Below are 18,690 nucleotides of genomic sequence, written 5' to 3'. Positions count from 1 at the left end.
TCCAACGCCGGCATCTCCACATCATGGCTACCATCGACACCGCAAACTGCCGGCTCAAAGTGGAGAGGATCTCCAGGAAGATCGCGCATATAGACACTGACATTAAGTTTCTACAAAGATGCAAGAAAGCAGACAAGGTCCCGAAAGGGCTACAGATCACAAACCCACTCAAGTCGACCTACAACACAGACTACGCCGAGAGACTCTGCCGTCGCACCTCTCTCACACTCCTCAACCACCTCGTACACCAGCTCTACAGCAGACGACGCAACCTGGAAACCAAGATAGAGGCCATATTCTCAACTTGCACTCAGGACGCAGCTGACCAGCTGCAGAACACCGCCAAACAGATGAGACAACAACACTATGCCACCTATATGCACACCAAGAACAGAAAGCTTGAGAAACTTGGCATCACCACCGGCAGCAACCAAGCCACCCCCGGTGCCACAGTAGAAAACAATAAAGGGAAATCTATTGTCAACTTGCCGGACTGCACCCTTCAACCAGACGAAATCGAAGTCCTCAGCAGAGGACTCAATTTCTGCACCACCACCAAAATGGACCCCATCAGTCTCACGGCAGACACGGAGGAATTCATCAGGCGAATGAGGCTCTGGGAATTCTTCCACAGACCCCAAAAGGCCACCAGCGAACCCAAGCAGACTACCAATGAACCGGAACAGCAGACCGAGAGATCTGCGGTGCGGCAACCGAAGAGGAAAGAGTCGAATTGGACCCCTCCGGAAGGCCGCTGCCTTAGACTCGACATGTATGCTCAAGCCGTCAGGAGTCGCGTCAATGCCAGATTCATCAGTCGCATTCACAAGACAGACCCGAAAGTCACCCAAGCACAACGCAATGCCATCCGCGCTCTCAAGACCAACCGCAGCATCGTCATCAAACCAGCAGACAAAGGAGGGGCCACTGTCGTACTGAACAGAACGGACTACTGCAAAGAAGTATACCGACAACTGAACAACCAAGAACACTACAGACAGTTACCCGCAGATCCGACCAAGGAACACATCCGCCAACAGACTGATCAAGACCTTGGATACAGATCTTCAGAGCACCCTACGTGCTCTCATCTCCCATTGGAGATCTCTACTGCCTCCCGAAAATACATAAGGCCAACACACCAGGCCGCCCTATCGTTTCAGGCAATGGGACCCTGTGTGAGAACCTCTCTGGCTACATCGAGGGCATCTTGAAACCCATCATACAAGGTACGCCCAGCTTCTGTCGCGACACGACGGACTTCCTACAGAAACTCAGCAACCATGGACCAGTTGAACCAGGAACATTCCTCGTCACAATGGACGTCTCGGCATTCTACACCAGCATACCCCATGACGACGGCATTGCTGCAACAGCCTCAGTACTCAACACCGACAACTGCCAATCTCCAGACGCAATTCTGCAACTCATCCGCTTCATTCTGGATCACAACGTCTTCACCTTCGACAACAAGTTCTTCATCCAGACGCACGGAACAGCCATGTGGACCAAATTTGCACCCCAATACGCCAACATCTTCATGCACAAGTTTGAACAGGACCTACTCACCGCACAGGACCTTCAACCGACGTTATACACCAGATACATCGATGACATTTTTTTCCTTTGGACCCACGGCGAAGAATCACTGAAACGACTACATGATGACATTAATAAGTTCCATCCAACCATCAGACTCACCATGGACTACTCTCCAAAATCAGTTGCATTCTTGGGCACACTCGTCTCCATCGAGGACGGTCACCTCAGCACTTCGCTTTACCGCAAACCCACGGATAACCTCACGATGCTCCACTTCTCCAGCTTCCACCCTAAACACATTAAAGAAGCCATCCCCTATGGACAAGCTCTCCGTATACACAGGATCTGCTCAGACGAGGAGGAGCGTAACAGACATCTACAGACGTTGAAAGATGCCCTCGTACGAACGGGATATGGCACTCGACTCATCGATCGACAGTTCCAACGCGCCACAGCGAAAAACCGCACCAACCTCCTCAGAAGACAAACATGGGACACAACTGACAGAATACCCTTCGTCGTCCAGTACTTCCCCGGAGCGGAGAAACTACGACATCTTCTTCACAGCCTTCAACACGTCATTGATGACGATGAACATCTTGCCAAGGTCATCCCCACACCCCCACTACTTGCCTTCAAACAACCGCGCAACCTCAAACAAACCATTGTTTGCAGCAAACTATCCAGCCTTCAGAACAGTGGCCACGACACCACACAACCCTGCCATGGCAATCTCTGCAAGACGTGCCAGATCATCGACATGGATACCACCATTACACATGAGAACACCACCCACCAGGTACGCGGTACATACTCGTGCGACTCGGCCAACGTTGTCTACCTCATACGCTGCAGGAAAGGGTGTCCCGAAGCGTGGTACATTGGCGAGACCATGCAGACGCTGCGACAACGAATGAACGGACATCGCGCGACAATCACCAGGCAGGAATGTTCCCTTCCAGTCGGGGAACATTTCAGCAGTCAAGGGCATTCAGCCTCTGATCTCCGGGTAAGCGTTCTCCAAGGCGGCCTTCAGGACGCGCAACAACGCAGAATTGCCGAGCAGAAACTTATAGCCAAGTTCCGCACACATGAGTGCGGCCTCAACCGGGACCTGGGATTCATGTCGCATTACATTCATCCCCCACCATCTGGCCTGCGAAATCCTACCAACTGTCCTGGCTTGATACAATTCACACCTGTTTAACCTGGGGTTACCCCATCTCTGGATCTGTAAAGATTTAATCACCTGCTAATGGTCGCATTCCAAACATTGTCTGGCATCTTTGAATCTGTCTATATATATGTTTCTGGAACATATCTCTTCATTCACCTGAGGAAGGAGCAGCGCTCCAAAAGCTAGTGACATCGAAACAAACCTGTTGGACTTTAACCTGGTGTAAGACTTCGTACTGTGCTCACCCCAGTCCAACGCCGGCATCTCCACATCATTACTTACCTTGCACACAGACTGCTGCTCCTTGAAGCTGGAAGACCCCTGACTGCCCCTCCAGTTTCAGTGGCCTAGCCCATCATATTTAATTGGACAGCATACCTATCTCCATGTCAATTAAGAAGTATCCCCAAGAAAATCACAGCAAGTGAGTCCCTCCCTCTTACTGGAGATGGGTTCAACTCTCGCAAAAAGCCCTGACCCCTGTTTCTTGCCCCTGGATGGAAAATTTAGCCCACTAGTGAATTTATACTTGATATTTCCCTCCATCACTTGCTCCATCATCAGAAAACTGCAGCCGAAGGAATTGAACCCCAGGAGCAAGTGGTAGAACAATGCAGCAGTTGGGTGTTGAGAAAGCAGTAGACTCTCATATATTGAGCACAGTAAGAAGTCTTACACCAGTTTAAAGTCCAACAGGTTTGTTTCGATGTCACTAGCTTTCGGAGCGCTGCTTCTTCCTCAGGTGAATGAAAAGGTATGTTCCAGAAACATATATGGAGGCAAATTCAAAGATGCCTGACAATGCTTGGAATGCGAGCATTAGCAGGTGATTAAATTTTTATAGATGCAGAGATAGGGGTAACCCCAGGTTAAAGAGGTGTGAATTGTGTCAAGCCAGGACAGTTGGTAGGATTTCGCAGGCCAGATGATGGGGGATGAATGTAATGCGACATGAATCCCAGGTCCCGGTTGAGGCCGCACTCACGTGTGCGGAACTTGGCTATAAGCTTCTGCTCGGCGATTCTGCATTGTCGCGCGTCCTGAAGGCCGCCTTGGAGAATGCTTACCCGGAGATCAGAGGCTGAATACCCTTGACTGCTGAAGTGTTCCTCGATTGGAAGGGAACATTCCTGCCTGGTGATTGTCGCGCGATGTCCGTTCATTCGTTGTCACAGCGTCTGCATGGTCTCGCCAATGGGACATACTTTCCTGCAGCGTATGAGGTAGACAATATTGGCCAAGTCACACGAGTATGTACCGCGTACCTGGTAGGTGGTGTTCTCACGTGTAATGGTGGTATCCGTGTCGATGATCTGTCACGTCTTGCAGAGATTGCCATGGCAGGGTTGTGTGGTGTCATGGTCACTGTTCTGAAGGCTGGGTAGTTTGCTGCAAACAATGGTTTGTTTGAGGTTGCGCGGTTGTTTGAAGGCAAGTAGTGGGGGTGTGGGGATGACCTTGGTAAGATGTTCATCTTCATCAATGACGCGTTGAAGGCTGCGAAGAAGATGTCCGGGAAAGTACTGGACGACGAAGGGTACTCTGAATCTGCTCAGACGACGAGGAGCGTAACAGACATCTACAGACGTCGAAAGATGCCCTTGTATGAACGGGATATGGCGCTCGACTCATCGATCGACAGTTCCAACGCGCCACAGCAAAAAACTGCACCAACCTCCTCAGAAGACAAGCACGGGACACAACCGACAGAGTACTCTTCGTCGTCCAGTACTTTCCCGGAACGGAGAAACTACGACATCTTCTTCGCAGCCTTCAACACGTCATCGATGAAGATGAACATCTTGCCAAGGTCATCCCCATACTCCCACTACTGGCCTCCAAACAACCGCGCAACCTCAAACAAACTATTGTTTGCAGCAAACTACCCAGCCTTCAGAACAGTGATCATGACACCACACAACCCTGCCATGGCAAACTCTGCAAGACGTGCCAGATCATCGACATGGATACCACCATTACACGTGAGAACACCACCCACCAGGTACGCGGTGTAGCACACAAAGACTCCGTGAGACGAATAGAGTGAAGTCGATGAGGCTTTATTAAGCGTGTCTGTTCCCCCGCAGCTCGATAGTAAACTGGCCTGCGGGGGAAGACTCCGGCTTCTTATACTCCGCCTTCAGGGCGGAGCTTGAGGTCAACGGCCAACCAGGACCCGGGATCTGTCAGCCAATGACATTAGGGCTTCCAGTCCCACATGACCCCCAATACATACTACCACATTCACGGCTTGTCAAAAATGAACCCGGCGGGGTGATGCTTCGTATGGTGGTAAGGGTTTACAGGGCTGGTCCTGGGAGGACAAAACATTCACATGGCAATACAGTATTGGACAATTTTGTCCTGTTGCAACTATTTACAGAGGGTATAGGAAGAAAAGCAAAATGTTCTTGTGAACAGTCCATATTTGTTTTACATCGACGCCACGAGTCGGTCGGGCGGTCGGGTCGTCCGTGTCGATCGCCTCGGCCCCGGCGGTGGTGGTGGTGCTTGTACCAGTGTTGTCGCCTCCAGGAGCCGTACGGTTTCAGCTCGGGCTTGATTCTTGGTCGGTGCTGAGGGGAGGGGAACCGGTCCTCCTGGGAAGGGGGCGGTCGCGGGGTGCGGCGGTGGCAGGAAGGGGGGGGGTTGGGTTGATGGTGTCGGGGGGGTGTGCGTGTTGCCGGCGGGCGCCAGATCCCGCAGGGAGACCGTGTCCTGTCGGCCGTCGGGGTACTCCACGTAGGCGTACTGGGGGTTCGCGTGGAGGAGGTGAACCCTTTCGACCAACGGGTCCGCCTTATGTGCCCGCACATGCTTTCGGAGCAGGATGGGTCCTGGGGCCGCCAGCCAGGTCGGCAGCGACGTTCCAGAGGAGGACCTCTTAGGGAAGACAAGGAGACGCTCATGAGGCGTTTGATTAGTGCTCGTGCATAATAACGACCGGATGGAATGGAGAGCGTCCGGGAGGACCTCCTGCCACCGTGAAACTGGGAGGTCCCTGGACCGTAGGGCCAGTAGGACGGCCTTCCAGACCGTGCCGTTCTCCCTTTCTACTTGCCCATTCCCCCGGGGGTTGTAGCTGGTCGTCCTGCTTGAGGCTATGCCCTTGCTGAGCAGGAACTGGCGCAGCTCGTCCCTCATGAAAGAGGACCCCCTGTCGCTGTGGACGTATGCGGGGTAACCGAACAGTGTGAAGATGCTGTTCAGGGCTTTAATGACTGTGGCCGCGGTCATGTCAGAACAGGGAATGGCAAAAGGGAAGCGGGAGTATTCGTCCACTACATTAAGAAAATATGCGTTGCGGTCGGTGGAGGGGAGGGACCCTTTGAAATCGAGACTGAGGCGTTCAAAGGGGCGGGAAGCCTTAATCAGGTGCGCTCCATCTGGCCTGAAAAAATGCGGCTTGCATTCCGCGCAGATGTGGCAGTCCCTTGTGACTGTACGGACCTCCTCTAAAGAGTATGGGAGATTGCGGGACTTGATGAAGTGGTAAAACCGAGTGACCCCCGGGTGGCAGAGGTCCTCGTGGAGGGTTTGGAGGCGGTTAATTTGTGCGTTGGCACATGTGCCGCGGGATAGGGCATCGGACGGCTCGTTCAGCTTTCCGGGACGATACAAAATCTCATAGTTGAAGGTGGAGAGCTCGATCCTCCACCTTAAGATTTTGTTGTTTTTGATTTTGCCCCGCTGTGCACTATCGAACATGAAGGCTACCAACCGTTGGTCCGTGAGGAGAGTGAATCTCCTGCCGGCCAGGTAATGCCTCCAATGTCGCACAGCTTCCACTATGGCTTGGGCTTCCTTTTCTACTGAAGAGTAGCGGATTTCTGAGGCGTGGAGGGTCCGGGAGAAAAAGACCATGGGTCTGCCCGCTTGGTTAAGGGTGGCCGCTAGAGCTACGTCGGAGGCGTCGCTCTCGACCTGGAAGGGGAGGGACTCGTCGATGGCGTGCATCGTGGCCTTTGCGATATCCGCTTTGATGCGGCTGAAGGCCTGGCAAGCCTCTGTCGACAGAGGGAAGGTCGTGGTCTGTATTAGGGGGCGGGCCTTGTCTGCGTACTGGGGGACCCACTGGGCGTAGTACGAAAAGAACCCCAAGCAGCGTTTCAGGGCTTTTGGGCAGTGCGGGAGGGGAAATTCCATGAGTGCAAGCATACGTTTGGGGTCGGGGCCTATTATCCCATTGCGCACTACGTAGCTCAGAATGGCTAGCCGGTCGGTGCTAAAAACGCACTTGTCCTCGTTGTACGTGAGGTTCAAGGCTTTGGCGGTCTGGAGGAATTTTTGGAGGTTGGCGTCGTGGTCCTGCTGATCGTGGCCGCAGATGGTTACATTGTCGACATACGGGAACGTGGCCCGCAACCCATGTTGATCAACCATTCGGTCCATCTCCCGTTGGAAGACCGAGACCCCGTTTGTGACGCCAAAAGGGACCCGTAGGAAATGGTATAATCGCCCGTCTGCCTCGAAGGCTGTGTACTTGCGGTCACTTGGGCGGATGGGGAGCTGATGGTAGGCGGACTTGAGGTCCACGGTGGAGAAGACTTTATATTGGGCAATCCGATTGACCATGTCGGATATGCGGGGGAGAGGGTACGCGTCTAGTTGTGTGTACCTGTTGATGGTCTGGCTATAGTCAATGACCATCCTTTGTTTCTCCCCTGTCTTCACTACTACCACCTGCGCTCTCCAGGGACTATTGCTGGCCTGGATTATGCCCTCCTTTAGTAGCCGCTGGACTTCGGACCGAATGAAGGTCCGGTCCAGGGCGCTGTACTGTCTGCTCCTAGTGGCGACGGGTTTGCAATCCGGGGTGAGGTTCGCAAACAAGGACGGGGGTTGCACCTTGAGGGTTGCGAGGCCGCAGATAGTGAGTGGGGGTATGGGGCCGCCGAATTTGAACGTAAGGCTCTGTAGATTGCATTGGAAATCTAATCCCAGCAAGGTGGGGGCACAGAGTTGGGGAAGGACGTTTAGTTTGTAGTTTTTGAACTCCCTCCCCTGCACCGTTAGGGTAACTATGCAGAATCCCTGGATCTGTACGGAGTGGGATCCTGCAGCTAGGCAAATCTTTTGTGCGCTGGGATAGGTGGTCAAGGAACAGCGTCTTACCGTGTCGGGGTGTATAAAGCTTTCCGTGCTCCCGGAGTCGACTAGGCATGGCGTCTCGTGGCCGTTTATTAGTCCTGTTGTCGTCGTCTGGAGTGTCCGGGGCCGAGCTTGATCGAGCGTAATCGAAGCGAGCTGTGGTTGCAGTAGTGGAGTGGGGTCCGTTGTTGCCGTCCAAGATGGCGTCGGGATGAACAAAATGGCCACCCCCATACATCGCACGTGGCTGGGGGTCACAAGATGGCGGCGGGGGTGGACAAAATGGCCGCCCCCATGCGTCGTACAGGTCTGGGGCGGTCCAAGATGGTGGCGCCCCACCTCCCCTCGTGGTGGCCGGGACCCAAAGTGGCGGCGTCTGCAGGTCGCACATCGGCGCCCCTCCTCCCCTCGTGGTGGCCGGGACCCAAAATGGCAGCGTCTGCGGGTCGCACATGGTGTGCTGGGGGGGCTGGGGAGCGCTAGGACCGGGGACAGCGGTGGTCAGGGCCCAAGTAGGTGGCGCCGGCGGGTCAGGCGTGGGGCGCGGGGTGGGGGTTAGGGTGGCGTTAGGGACGCGGAAAACTCCCTCCTCTCCGTGGAGAGTGTTGGCCGGGACCCAAAGCGGTAGCGCCGGCGGCGGGTCATACATGGGCTGCGGGGAGGGGGGTTGGGGAGCGTAGGCGGCGTGCAGGGCTCCCTGTGCTCCCGGGACGGCGGCGACCTCGCGGGACCGGCACACAACCGCATAATGGCCCTTTTCCCCGCAGCTTTTGCAGATAGCTGCGCGGGCCGGGCAGCGCTGTCGGGGGTGTTTCGCCTGGCCGCAGAAATAACAGCGGGCGCCCCCGGTGCAACTCGGCGTTTGGACCGCGCAAGCCTGTGGGGTGTCCGGGGGGGGGGGGGGTAGGGGGTTTGCCGCGACGGGTACGTACGGGGCCCAATGGGTTGCCGCGCGGTCGGGGCCGTAGGCGCGGGTATTACGCGCGGCCACGTCTAGGGAGGCTGCTAGGGCCCGTGCCTCTGAGAGTCCTAGCGACTCTTTTTCTAGAAGTCTTTGGCGGATTTGGGAGGATTGCATACCTGCCACAAAAGCATCGCGCATTAATATGTCCGTGTGTTCGTTTGCGTTCACCGACGGGCAGCTGCAGGCTCGTCCCAAAATCAGCAGCGCGGCGTAGAACTCGTCCATCGATTCTCCGGGAGCTTGCCGTCTCGTCGCGAGCTGGTAGCGAGCGTAGATTTGGTTAACAGGGCGGACATAGAGACTTTTCAGTGCTGCGAACGCCGTCTGGAAATCGTCCGAGTCTTCGATGAGGGAGAAAATCTCCGTGCTCACCCTCGAGTGCAGGACCTGCAGTTTTTGGTCTTCTGAGACTCGGCCGGTGGTCGTTCTGAGGTAGGCCTCGAAGCAAGTCTGCCAGTGCTTGAAGGCTGCTGCCGCGTTCACTGCGTGGGGGCTGATCCTCAGGCATTCCGGAATGATCCTGAGCTCCATAGTCCTTTTTTTTTTTTTAGGCACGCTTAATAAATTGTAGCGCACAAAGACTCCGTGAGACGAATAGAGTGAAGTCGATGAGGCTTTATTAAGCGTGTCTGTTCCCCCGCAGCTCGATATTAAACTGGCCTGCGGGGGAAGACTCCGGCTTCTTATACTCCGCCTTCAGGGCGGAGCTTGAGGTCAACGGCCAACCAGGACCCGGGATCTGTCAGCCAATGACATTAGGGCTTCCAGTCCCACATGACCCCCAATACATACTACCACACGCGGTACATACTCGTGTGACTCGGCCAACATTGTCTACCTCATACGCTGCAGGAAAGTATGCCCTGAAGCATGGTACACTGGCGAGGCCATGCAGACGCTGCGACAATGAATGAACGGACATCGCGCGACAGTCACCAGGCAGGAATGTTCCCTTCCAATCGGGAAACACTTCAGCAGTCAAGGGCATTCAGCCTCTGATCTCCGGGTAAGCGTTCTCACTGTGCTCACCCCAGTCCAACGCCGGCATCTCCACCTCATATATTGAGTAAGTAATAGAGAGGCTGAGGACAAAAAGGAGCATAGAGGGGCACTGGGAATGGAAGCTCTGCTATCAGAAACTTGTTGTCAGATATTAGAATGACAACTTATCACTATTTTTGATAACTGGTGGGTGGCTCTGTTGTTAGGATGAGGTGTTAAGGTGGCATTCAATGACATAAAATTTCCATTCCCATGAAATCATTAATGAAAAGTACTATCTGGAATGATTACTTCCTGCGTTGCGGCTCTCAATTCCCAAAAACATTTCTTGTGTTTTTTAATTAATGGGTGATACAAAAAGGGAGACAAAATGGGCTCCAACAAAAGACAAAACCCCTCCCCTTTCAGCATTCTGAAGAGACAACTTTTTAAATTGTTTCACGGGATGTGGGCCAGACCTGCATTTGTTGCCCATCCCTAATTGCCCTTGAGCTGAGTGTCTCGCTCGGCCATTTCCAAGGGCAGGTAAGAGTCATTGTTTTGGGTCTGGAGTCACATGTAGGCCAGACCGGGTGAGGACGGCAGATTTCCTTCCCTGAAGGACATTAGTGAACCAGATGGGTTTTTACACCAATTGAGAATGGTTTCATGGTCATCATTACTGAGACTAGCTTTCAATTCCAGATTTTTACTAATTGAATTCAAATTCCACCAGCTGCTGTGGTGGGACACGGACCTCACCCGTAGAAGATTAGCCCGCCTCTGGATTATTAATCCAGTGCCATTACTACTACTACTAATAATAATCACTTGTCACAAGTAGGCTTCAATGAAGTTACTGTGAAAAGCCCCTAGTCTCCACATTTGTGCGCCTGTTCGAGGAGGCTGGTACGGGAATTGAACCCGCGCTGCATTACAAGCCAGCTGTTTAGCCCACTGTGCTAAACCAGACCCTCTTGGGTAATACTACCGTACTGTTTCCCCAGTTACTCTGAGTTCTCTCCAGGATACTCCTCCGTAACCCCCAACACCCCATCCTCTTCCTATGTAAAAAACGGACATGTAACACCTGTCCTTTTACCTCCTCTTTCCTCACCATCTAAGGTTCCAAACACTCTTTCCAGGTGATCAGCAGTGATTTACACCTGCATCCTAGAATCTAGTCTACTGTACTCACTGTTCACAATATGAGCTTCTCTACACTGGGGAGAGAAAACGCAGATTGGGCGACTGTTTTGGAGCACTTTCATTCAGTAAACAAGTATATCCCCAAGCTTCTGGTCATTTGAATTTTCCACTCGCTCTCACATTTCTGACCTGTTTACTTCAGTGAAGCTCATCGCAAACTGGAGGAAAGAGCACCTTATCTTTCCATAAGGAACTTCACAGCAAACAAGTCTCAACATAGAGGTCAATAATTTCAGCCCATAACCTTGGCGCCCATTTTGTTTCCTTTTCTTTGCAGGTTTTGATTTTTCTCTTATTTCTTTTTGCTTGCCGTCATCAGCACACCCTGCTCGTGGCATATTTTTTTTGATTCTTACCCCATCACCATCTCCTTGGCCATGGAGGATTATCTCTTCTGTTTTGCAATCTCTTCTGTATTTCACCCCATTGTCAGCCTTCCTTTTGTGCTTGTCCCACCCGTCCCTGGTTCAAACAATTGCAACTTTTCTCAGTTCCAATGAAAGGTCATATAGGCCTGAAATATTAACTGTTTCTCCACACAGGTGCTGCGGATTTCCATCATTTTCTGGTTTTACTAACTGCTGCGATATACTGCTCGGACCTGAATTTCCCTCAGACCATAAGACATAGGAGCAGAATTAGGCCACTCGGCCCATCAAGTCTGCTCCTCCATTCAATCATGGTTGATACTTTTCTCATCCCCATTCTCCTGCCTTCTCCCCATAACCCCTGATCCCCTTATTGATCAGAAACCTGTCTATCTCTGTCTTAAAGACACTCAGTGATTTGACCTTCTGCGGCAAAGAATTCCACAGATTCACCACCCTCTGGCTGAAGAAATTCCTCATCTCTTTTAACGGATCGTCCCTTCAGTCTGAGGCTGTGCCCTCCGGTTCTAGTTTCTCCTACAAGTGAAAACATCCTCTCCATGTCCACTCTATCCAGGCCTCACAGTATCCTGTAAGTTTCAATAAGATCTCCCCCTCATCCTTCTAAACTCCAACGAGTGCAGACCCAGAGTCCTCAACCGTTCCTCATACAATTGCCCTTGCTGGGTCTCCTCTTCTGCCTACTACTACTACTAATAATAATAATCGCTTATTGTCACAAGTAGGCTTCAATGAAGTTACTGTGAAAAGCCCCTAGTCGCCACATTCTGGCGCCTGTTCGGGGAGGCCGGTACGGGAATTGAACCCGCGCTGCTGGCATTGTTCTGCATTACAAACCAGCTGTTTAGCCCACTGTGCGAAACCAGACCTTGTACTATATTTGTACTACAATTGTACTATATACAAAGCTCGCCGACATTTGTCTTGCACAGTTTCCAGCTAATTCCCTTTCATCCATCCTTGTTTCTGCTGTTTCCCAGGATCACCAGGTGGAGAGGCGGAGCCTTTGAAGGTGTTGTTTCATGTTATTTCATCCACCAGCACTTATCTGTTCAAACTCATGTGGGAAATCTATCAAAATCTTTGGTGCTGTTATGCCACTACAATGGGACTCCCATGTATCAGGCATCACAGCAAAGGTCCAACTTGGATAATGCCTGGATTTTGCTTGCTGGTGGGAATCCCGCTGATAGCCTTTCATGATGACTAATGACCGCTAACAAAGTAAACTGGGCTAGGGTCAGAATGGAATTGTAATGACAGGTGATAGGTGCTGTCCCTGTTCTATAGAAGACAGGACAGGGAAAACTAGCCCTTGGAAAAAACAGTCCTGAGAAGTGGTAATTGAAAAGATACCCGATAAATGGTATGGAAAAGGCAAGACGGTACGGGTTCAAAGTTAGAGCTGATATCATAGAAAGAATCATTTAATTGTAAAATTAGCTTCCATATAGATAGTGGAGAAAAGAATCTTAAAAAGAGATAAATGCTGTGCCTGGGGACCATAGCTATTTCACAGATGTATGAGCTGGAATATTCTAAATCTCCTTTCTCATTCATATTTATTTTGTGATCATTGTCCCCTTTATCAACTTACTGGAGAGTCACTGCTGGAATTACAGTAGCTTGATCTACAACTCCACTTTTCCAGTGGCCTGCCTGGAGATGCCTACTGCTGCCTGCAGCTTGCTGCTGGCTTTACGAGGAGGTGGGAGGCTTGACATCATGTGGACCTCGGACCTATCTATTTAGATGCAGAGAATTTCAAAGTTCGACTCTCCATCTCTGCTTCTCAACGCATACAAAAGATTGCAACTCTTTTTCCTTCACTGAAAGTGTGAAGAAAAGGCCTCCGAAATACATCTGGAAAAGTCTAGACATAGTTTAGATCTTCATCGGTCCAAATTCTGACAAGTATTTGAAAGTGACCTACGGATTGGTGGTGCTCAATATGAACATGGAGCTGTAGGGTGGCATTGGCTTTGGTCCATCGCCATCATCGTCCCCCTCTTCCTCTTCTTTCTTTTCTTCTTCCTTTTTTGGCAAAGCGTCGGTGTTTGCATTTTTGTTAACTGAAAGAAAGAGACCAATTTCTTGTTTTTGATTTTACATGGCTTGTTCATGTTCTGGATTTTTATTACATTGGAATGGTATCTTCTTGAAATTGAGATACAAGCAAATATAATATTGAATAATCACTCGTCTTGTTTGCTATATCTCAAAATCACTACACCTTACTCCAGTCTCTTATTTTTCATTTCATTTTTACTGTTCATACTTCATTAGAGTCAACATTTGTAGAATACCAGAGTTCAAATTCTCATGGGAAAATCCATTTTCTCATTGTTAGCTGAATATTTTCAAACAATATTAAACTGTATATAACATGAGGAAAAGATGAGCACCATATATGATTTCAGACCAATAGCAGATAGTCCAATAATATCAGTGTGATTAGTTTTTTTTTTAAACAATGGGTTTGGATATCTGCAATTGCCAAACCAGCTCAAGAATCTACACAACTGAGTTTGCATTCAATGTGATTATACATAATAGCAGAGATGTGTACTGTTGTTCAAAAAACACGTGCGCGCGTGAGGTGTTGTGCCAAATCTAATGATTTAAGAATATGTTTATAAAGAATAGATCTCCACTTTGTTCCACATTGTGCACCTCTCTCTCATGCCTTGTATCAATTTAACAATAAAATGTTGAATAATCATATACATTAACTTCTTACCAACAGTCTTACCTTGCAGGGTAGGATCTGCAAACGGAATATTAATAGTTGTGTGTTCAGGTTTCTTCGTATTTTTTGCTGGATTGTTGGGATTGGTTGGATTAGTAGGATTGGTTGGATTGGTAAGGATAAGGCTGTTCTCTGGGTTCTTGGGGTTTCCAGGATTGGCAGGATTTCCAGGGGTCGTAGTTGGGGCCTTACGATTAGCAGTATTGTGGGGATTGGATGGGTTGCTAGGATTATGAGGGTTAATGTGGTTTCCAATTTTTCCTGGATTATGAAGATTGACAGGATTGGAAGAGTTGGCCGGATTGGTGACATCCCTGGGGTTATTGGTATTCCTGGGATTGGGAGGTTGGGTGGCCAGTTTGCTGTTTCTGAGGTTGTCAATGTCTTCTGTCTGTTGTCCATTCTGCCTGTTCATGTCCTGTTGTACTGGCCGTGTGGTAGAAAGGGCTGGCCCACCTGAAGCAGGAGGAGCATTTCCTTGGCTTTCTCTTCAACAACAAAATGGAATCGCAGGACAGAGAAAGTAGAACCAGAATACATAAATTACAACAATGAAAAAGTACAGCTCAACTCAAACGTCAGAACATACATTGTACAGAGGATACCAAAAGCACTGCAACAAATTCACCCAAGATGTAATTACGTACAAGATTAAATCCATACGTGTCCTGACCAATATTTATTCGACAACCGATATAAGAAACAGATCCATATAATCCCTACGTGTAGAAGGAGGCCATTCGTCCCATCGAGTCTGCAACCCTCCGAAAGAGCACCTTACCTAGATCCAGTGCAGATTCGATGGGCTGAATGGCTTCCTTCTGCACTGTAAATTCTATGATTCTATGAATGCATTGGAGTGCCAACCTATATTATGTATTCAAAACTTGGCTGAGCTGCGACTTGATTTCACAACCTTTTGACTCAGTGTTAATAATTGAGCTAGACTGACAATATTCCTGATCTGTGATGTTTTGAGTGTTTTATTAAGGCATCTAAAATTAATTTGGTAGATTAGAACTTGAGTAAAAAGATATTTATGTTAAGCTTTTCATCAAGACAATCGCAAGAACAGCAATGTCAGTCGGGGAAGCAACAACTTTATACTGTAATGCGAAGAGAGCACTGACTGGTTTTCAAGTGGGCTCTGAATGGTAGACGTGTTGCCATGGAGAATTCAATTTGACCCTGATTGGTCAAAGCTTGGCCTGAGGAATGAGTCAGCGAATGGTTGTCACTTATTTTGTTTAGCTGAAACAAGCGCAGTGTGTGTATATGTTCTTCCTGTCTGGAAAGAATAGAGCCCTGTGTATTAATGGATGTAGCTTTCAGTACATGCAAATGCACCACACTGCAAGCCTGATTTGTAACCTTGGTGCCAATTTTAGTGCGAGTATTTTGCGAGGTATGTAGGCCATGCATCCCAGAGACTGGTAGATGGTATCAAACAGCATGTCCCTTCCACTGTCCATAACGGGCGAGATACAGACTTTACCAACTAACCTGCTCACAAAACACAGTGTCCAACATTAGATTTGATTTGGTGATTGGACAACATTTGCTACATAGCCCTCATTGTGCGACAACCGATTTAAGATCGTCAGTCGGGCTTGCAGTGTGGCGCATTTGTGAGTACGGAAAGCCACATATATTAATACATGGGGCTCTGTTCTTTGCAGACAGAAAGAACATGTACACACATTGCACCAGTTTCAGCTAAACAAAGTGATAGCGATTCGCTGGTTCATTCCTCAGGGCAATGCCAATCAGAGTCAAGCTGCCTGGTTTAAATTTTTAAACAATGCTTGGCAGTTAATTGTCAGTCACTATTAACGGGTGCATTCTCCATGGCAATGCCTCTACCAATCAGATTCCACTTGCTAACCAATCAACAATCTTTTCTCATACAGTATGAAGTTTTGTTCCCCCTGACATTGGTATTCTTGCGATCATCCTGATGAGTGCAAGACAGAAAACTTTGACAACGTGTATTTTTTCAACAATATGCATCTAATATTATACAATACAAGCTGGGCAATGAGTTTTACATTTTATACAATGAGTGTTCAGAAACTTAACCATATTATCTCAAATATTTTGTTAAATCACTTGAAAACGTTACATACTTCTTCCGTTTGTGTCTCCTTTCCTTTGCCATTGGATCCTTGTCGTCTCTCTCTTTTTTTGCATCATTGTCATATGTGGATTGAGCATGTCGGCTCCTCCGCCGTTTCTCCGGCCCATCTGGATTCTCGTTTTCCCCACCTCCTTTCCCTTCCTTGCTGCCCCTGGTACCCTCCCTGTGCTTTGAACGCCTTTCGCTTTTGACACCCTCCTCTACTCCACTGATATCATGGCTTTCTGCATTACGCCGGTGTGGCCTGTGCCTGCGCTCTCTATCTCCCTCAGGCCTGGGTGAGGCACTTCGGCCTTCTTTGCTTACTCCTGGTCTGTGTTGGTGCCTCCGGTGAGACTCATTGGTTCGATTCCTCTCACCGTCACCATCCCTTGTGCTTTTCTCATGGTTTCCTTCCCGGTCCCTTGCGCGGTATTCCGCATCTCTTGGAACATCGCGATTGGATTCTCCTTCTTTACTGTTACTACGGAACCTCCTGGGCCTGTCTCCCTGTTCCAATACACCCACTTCCCTCTCGGATGTCCTCTCTTTGTTTGGATCGTTGGCTCGATCATGGTAACGAGTCTGCTTTCTCAGAAATTCCTCAGCCCTCTGTTGACTGCTTCGCTGATCGGCTGAGGGTTCCGAAGGCCTGGTTTTGTTAGTGTTGTTGTTCCTGTTTTCCTGAGGGTCAACGACCAAAGGTCGATCCAGGTGTGTTTTCATGTCACGTCGAATATTCATTGAGTAGGTCATTTTCCATCTCTCATCGGGGTCTAACTCATTGTAAATGGCTTCCCGACTGGTCATCAGATTTTGCTTTCTCATCTCATTCATTCGCTGCTCCCACACTGTCTTTCCATGTTTCTGGTTCTTCTGTTGCTCTTTCCTGTAAAGAAAATACAAGTTACCAGGTTGACTGGCCAGTGCTGTATCCACAATTAATTGTGCAATAATACCTAAAATCTGTCTGTTTGTGTATGAAGTTTAAGCCCACTCGTTTTCAAAAGTCAACTTCACTCACTTGCTCTCTCATTATATTTCAAAGCTCTCGCCCTCCAGGGGATTGTCTAATTGTCTCTGAGACCTTCTGTTATGTTCACTTGAATGGATTTTCCTCATAACTTGATTAGCCTTTAGGCGAAACATTCATTTTAACTCTCAACCTCATTTTGCTTATTTTGTATTTGTGGCTCCTACATTGGTCAACTTCACATCCTTCAAAACTTCTACTGAGTCACCTCAACATTTCTTCACTAATGGAAGCAAATCCAACCATCTTCCATCTACCCTTATAATTTTTATTTCTCACAAATGGAATCACCTGTTGCACCGAATTGCCATCAAACATTTTAGAATAGAGTTTCTGTTTTGATTAAATATTGGATGGGAAAGGCAAAGTAAGAGAGGAGCTATTAAGAAGGTTTAGCGTCTTTGAAAGTCTCCAGGTCCAGATTAAATGTATCCCAGACAGTTAAGAGAAGCAGGGGAGGAGATAGTGGAGTCCCTGGCCAAAAAAGTAAGTGTTTTTAAATATATGAGAGTAACAATTTTAAATAACAGAAAACTAATTCAAAGAACTGTGCATAATCATTCACTAGTTTCACTGACATGTACTAGTCAGTTTCTTAGTGAATTAAAGTTGCCTATTTGAGCCCTTCCACCTAAAAACACGGCTTTGGAAAGAGAACAAAAAAGGTTTACCAGGAACTTGCCTAGTATGGAGGGTAATAGCTGTGAGGAGAGACTGAATAAACTGGGATCGTTCTCCCTAGAGAGATGGACCTGATAGAAGTTTATAAAATTATTATGGGTGTAGATAGGGTGAACAGTTGGAGGCTTTTTCTCAGGGCAGAAAGGGGTGCAAGTTCAAGGTGAGGGAGAAAAGGTTCAGTGGAGATATGCGGGGGAAGTTTTTTTACACAGAAGGTGGTGGTGGCCTGGAATGCACTGCCAAGTGAGGTGGCTGAGGCAGATACGTTAACAACCGTTAAGACTTATCTGGATAGGCACATGAACAGACGAGGTATAGAAGGACACAGGCTGTTGGTCTAGATAGGACACGTAATCGGCGCAGGCTTGGACGGCCAATGGCCTGTTCCTGTGCTGTATTGTTCTTTGTTCTTAATTTTAAGAACATTCTCAAAGGGCCAGAAACAATCCCAATGAGCGAAAATTCACGGTGCCGATTAATTTGATGCAAAGCCATGGTCAGCTTTGGGAGCTTTTTAAAACTGCATTAAAAAATTGTAGAAACTCAATTTTCCCTGGAAGTAACTTGCACCTAAAATTTCTTGACCTTTTGCGCTCTGGCCAATATCAGGCAAATTGCACTGTAGCAGGAACTCTATCTCACAATTTTGTATTTTAACAGCAGACATTGACTCTGTGTCAAGTTAACATATTCATATTATCACTGAAGTCAATGCATTAACCATGACTAAAATGTGGTACTTGTAGTGATGACTACTT

At 48.8% G+C, this 18,690-nt stretch overlaps 1 protein-coding gene across 8 annotated transcripts in view; it reads right to left on the bottom strand.

Annotated features, from left to right (window-relative positions):
• Nucleotides 1-18,690, bottom strand: part of LOC140403169 (voltage-dependent P/Q-type calcium channel subunit alpha-1A-like) — a 721,889-nt gene that overhangs the window by 254,217 nt on the left and 448,982 nt on the right. For all 8 annotated transcript variants that reach the window (XM_072490879.1, XM_072490875.1, XM_072490873.1 and 5 more), the window contains 3 exons: nt 16,229-17,107; nt 14,106-14,590; nt 13,287-13,425 (listed from right to left, as the gene is read on the bottom strand). In XM_072490879.1, coding sequence (XP_072346980.1) covers nt 13,287-13,425; nt 14,106-14,590; nt 16,229-17,107 — 1,503 coding nt within the window. The remainder of the gene's footprint in view (nt 1-13,286; nt 13,426-14,105; nt 14,591-16,228; nt 17,108-18,690) is intronic.

This window comes from Scyliorhinus torazame, chromosome 27, assembly GCF_047496885.1.
Source record: "Scyliorhinus torazame isolate Kashiwa2021f chromosome 27, sScyTor2.1, whole genome shotgun sequence".
NCBI classification, from domain to species: Eukaryota; Metazoa; Chordata; class Chondrichthyes; order Carcharhiniformes; family Scyliorhinidae; genus Scyliorhinus; species Scyliorhinus torazame.
The sequence above is the reverse complement of the archived record's forward strand: the minus strand, read 5'-3'. Positions and strand labels throughout refer to the sequence as shown.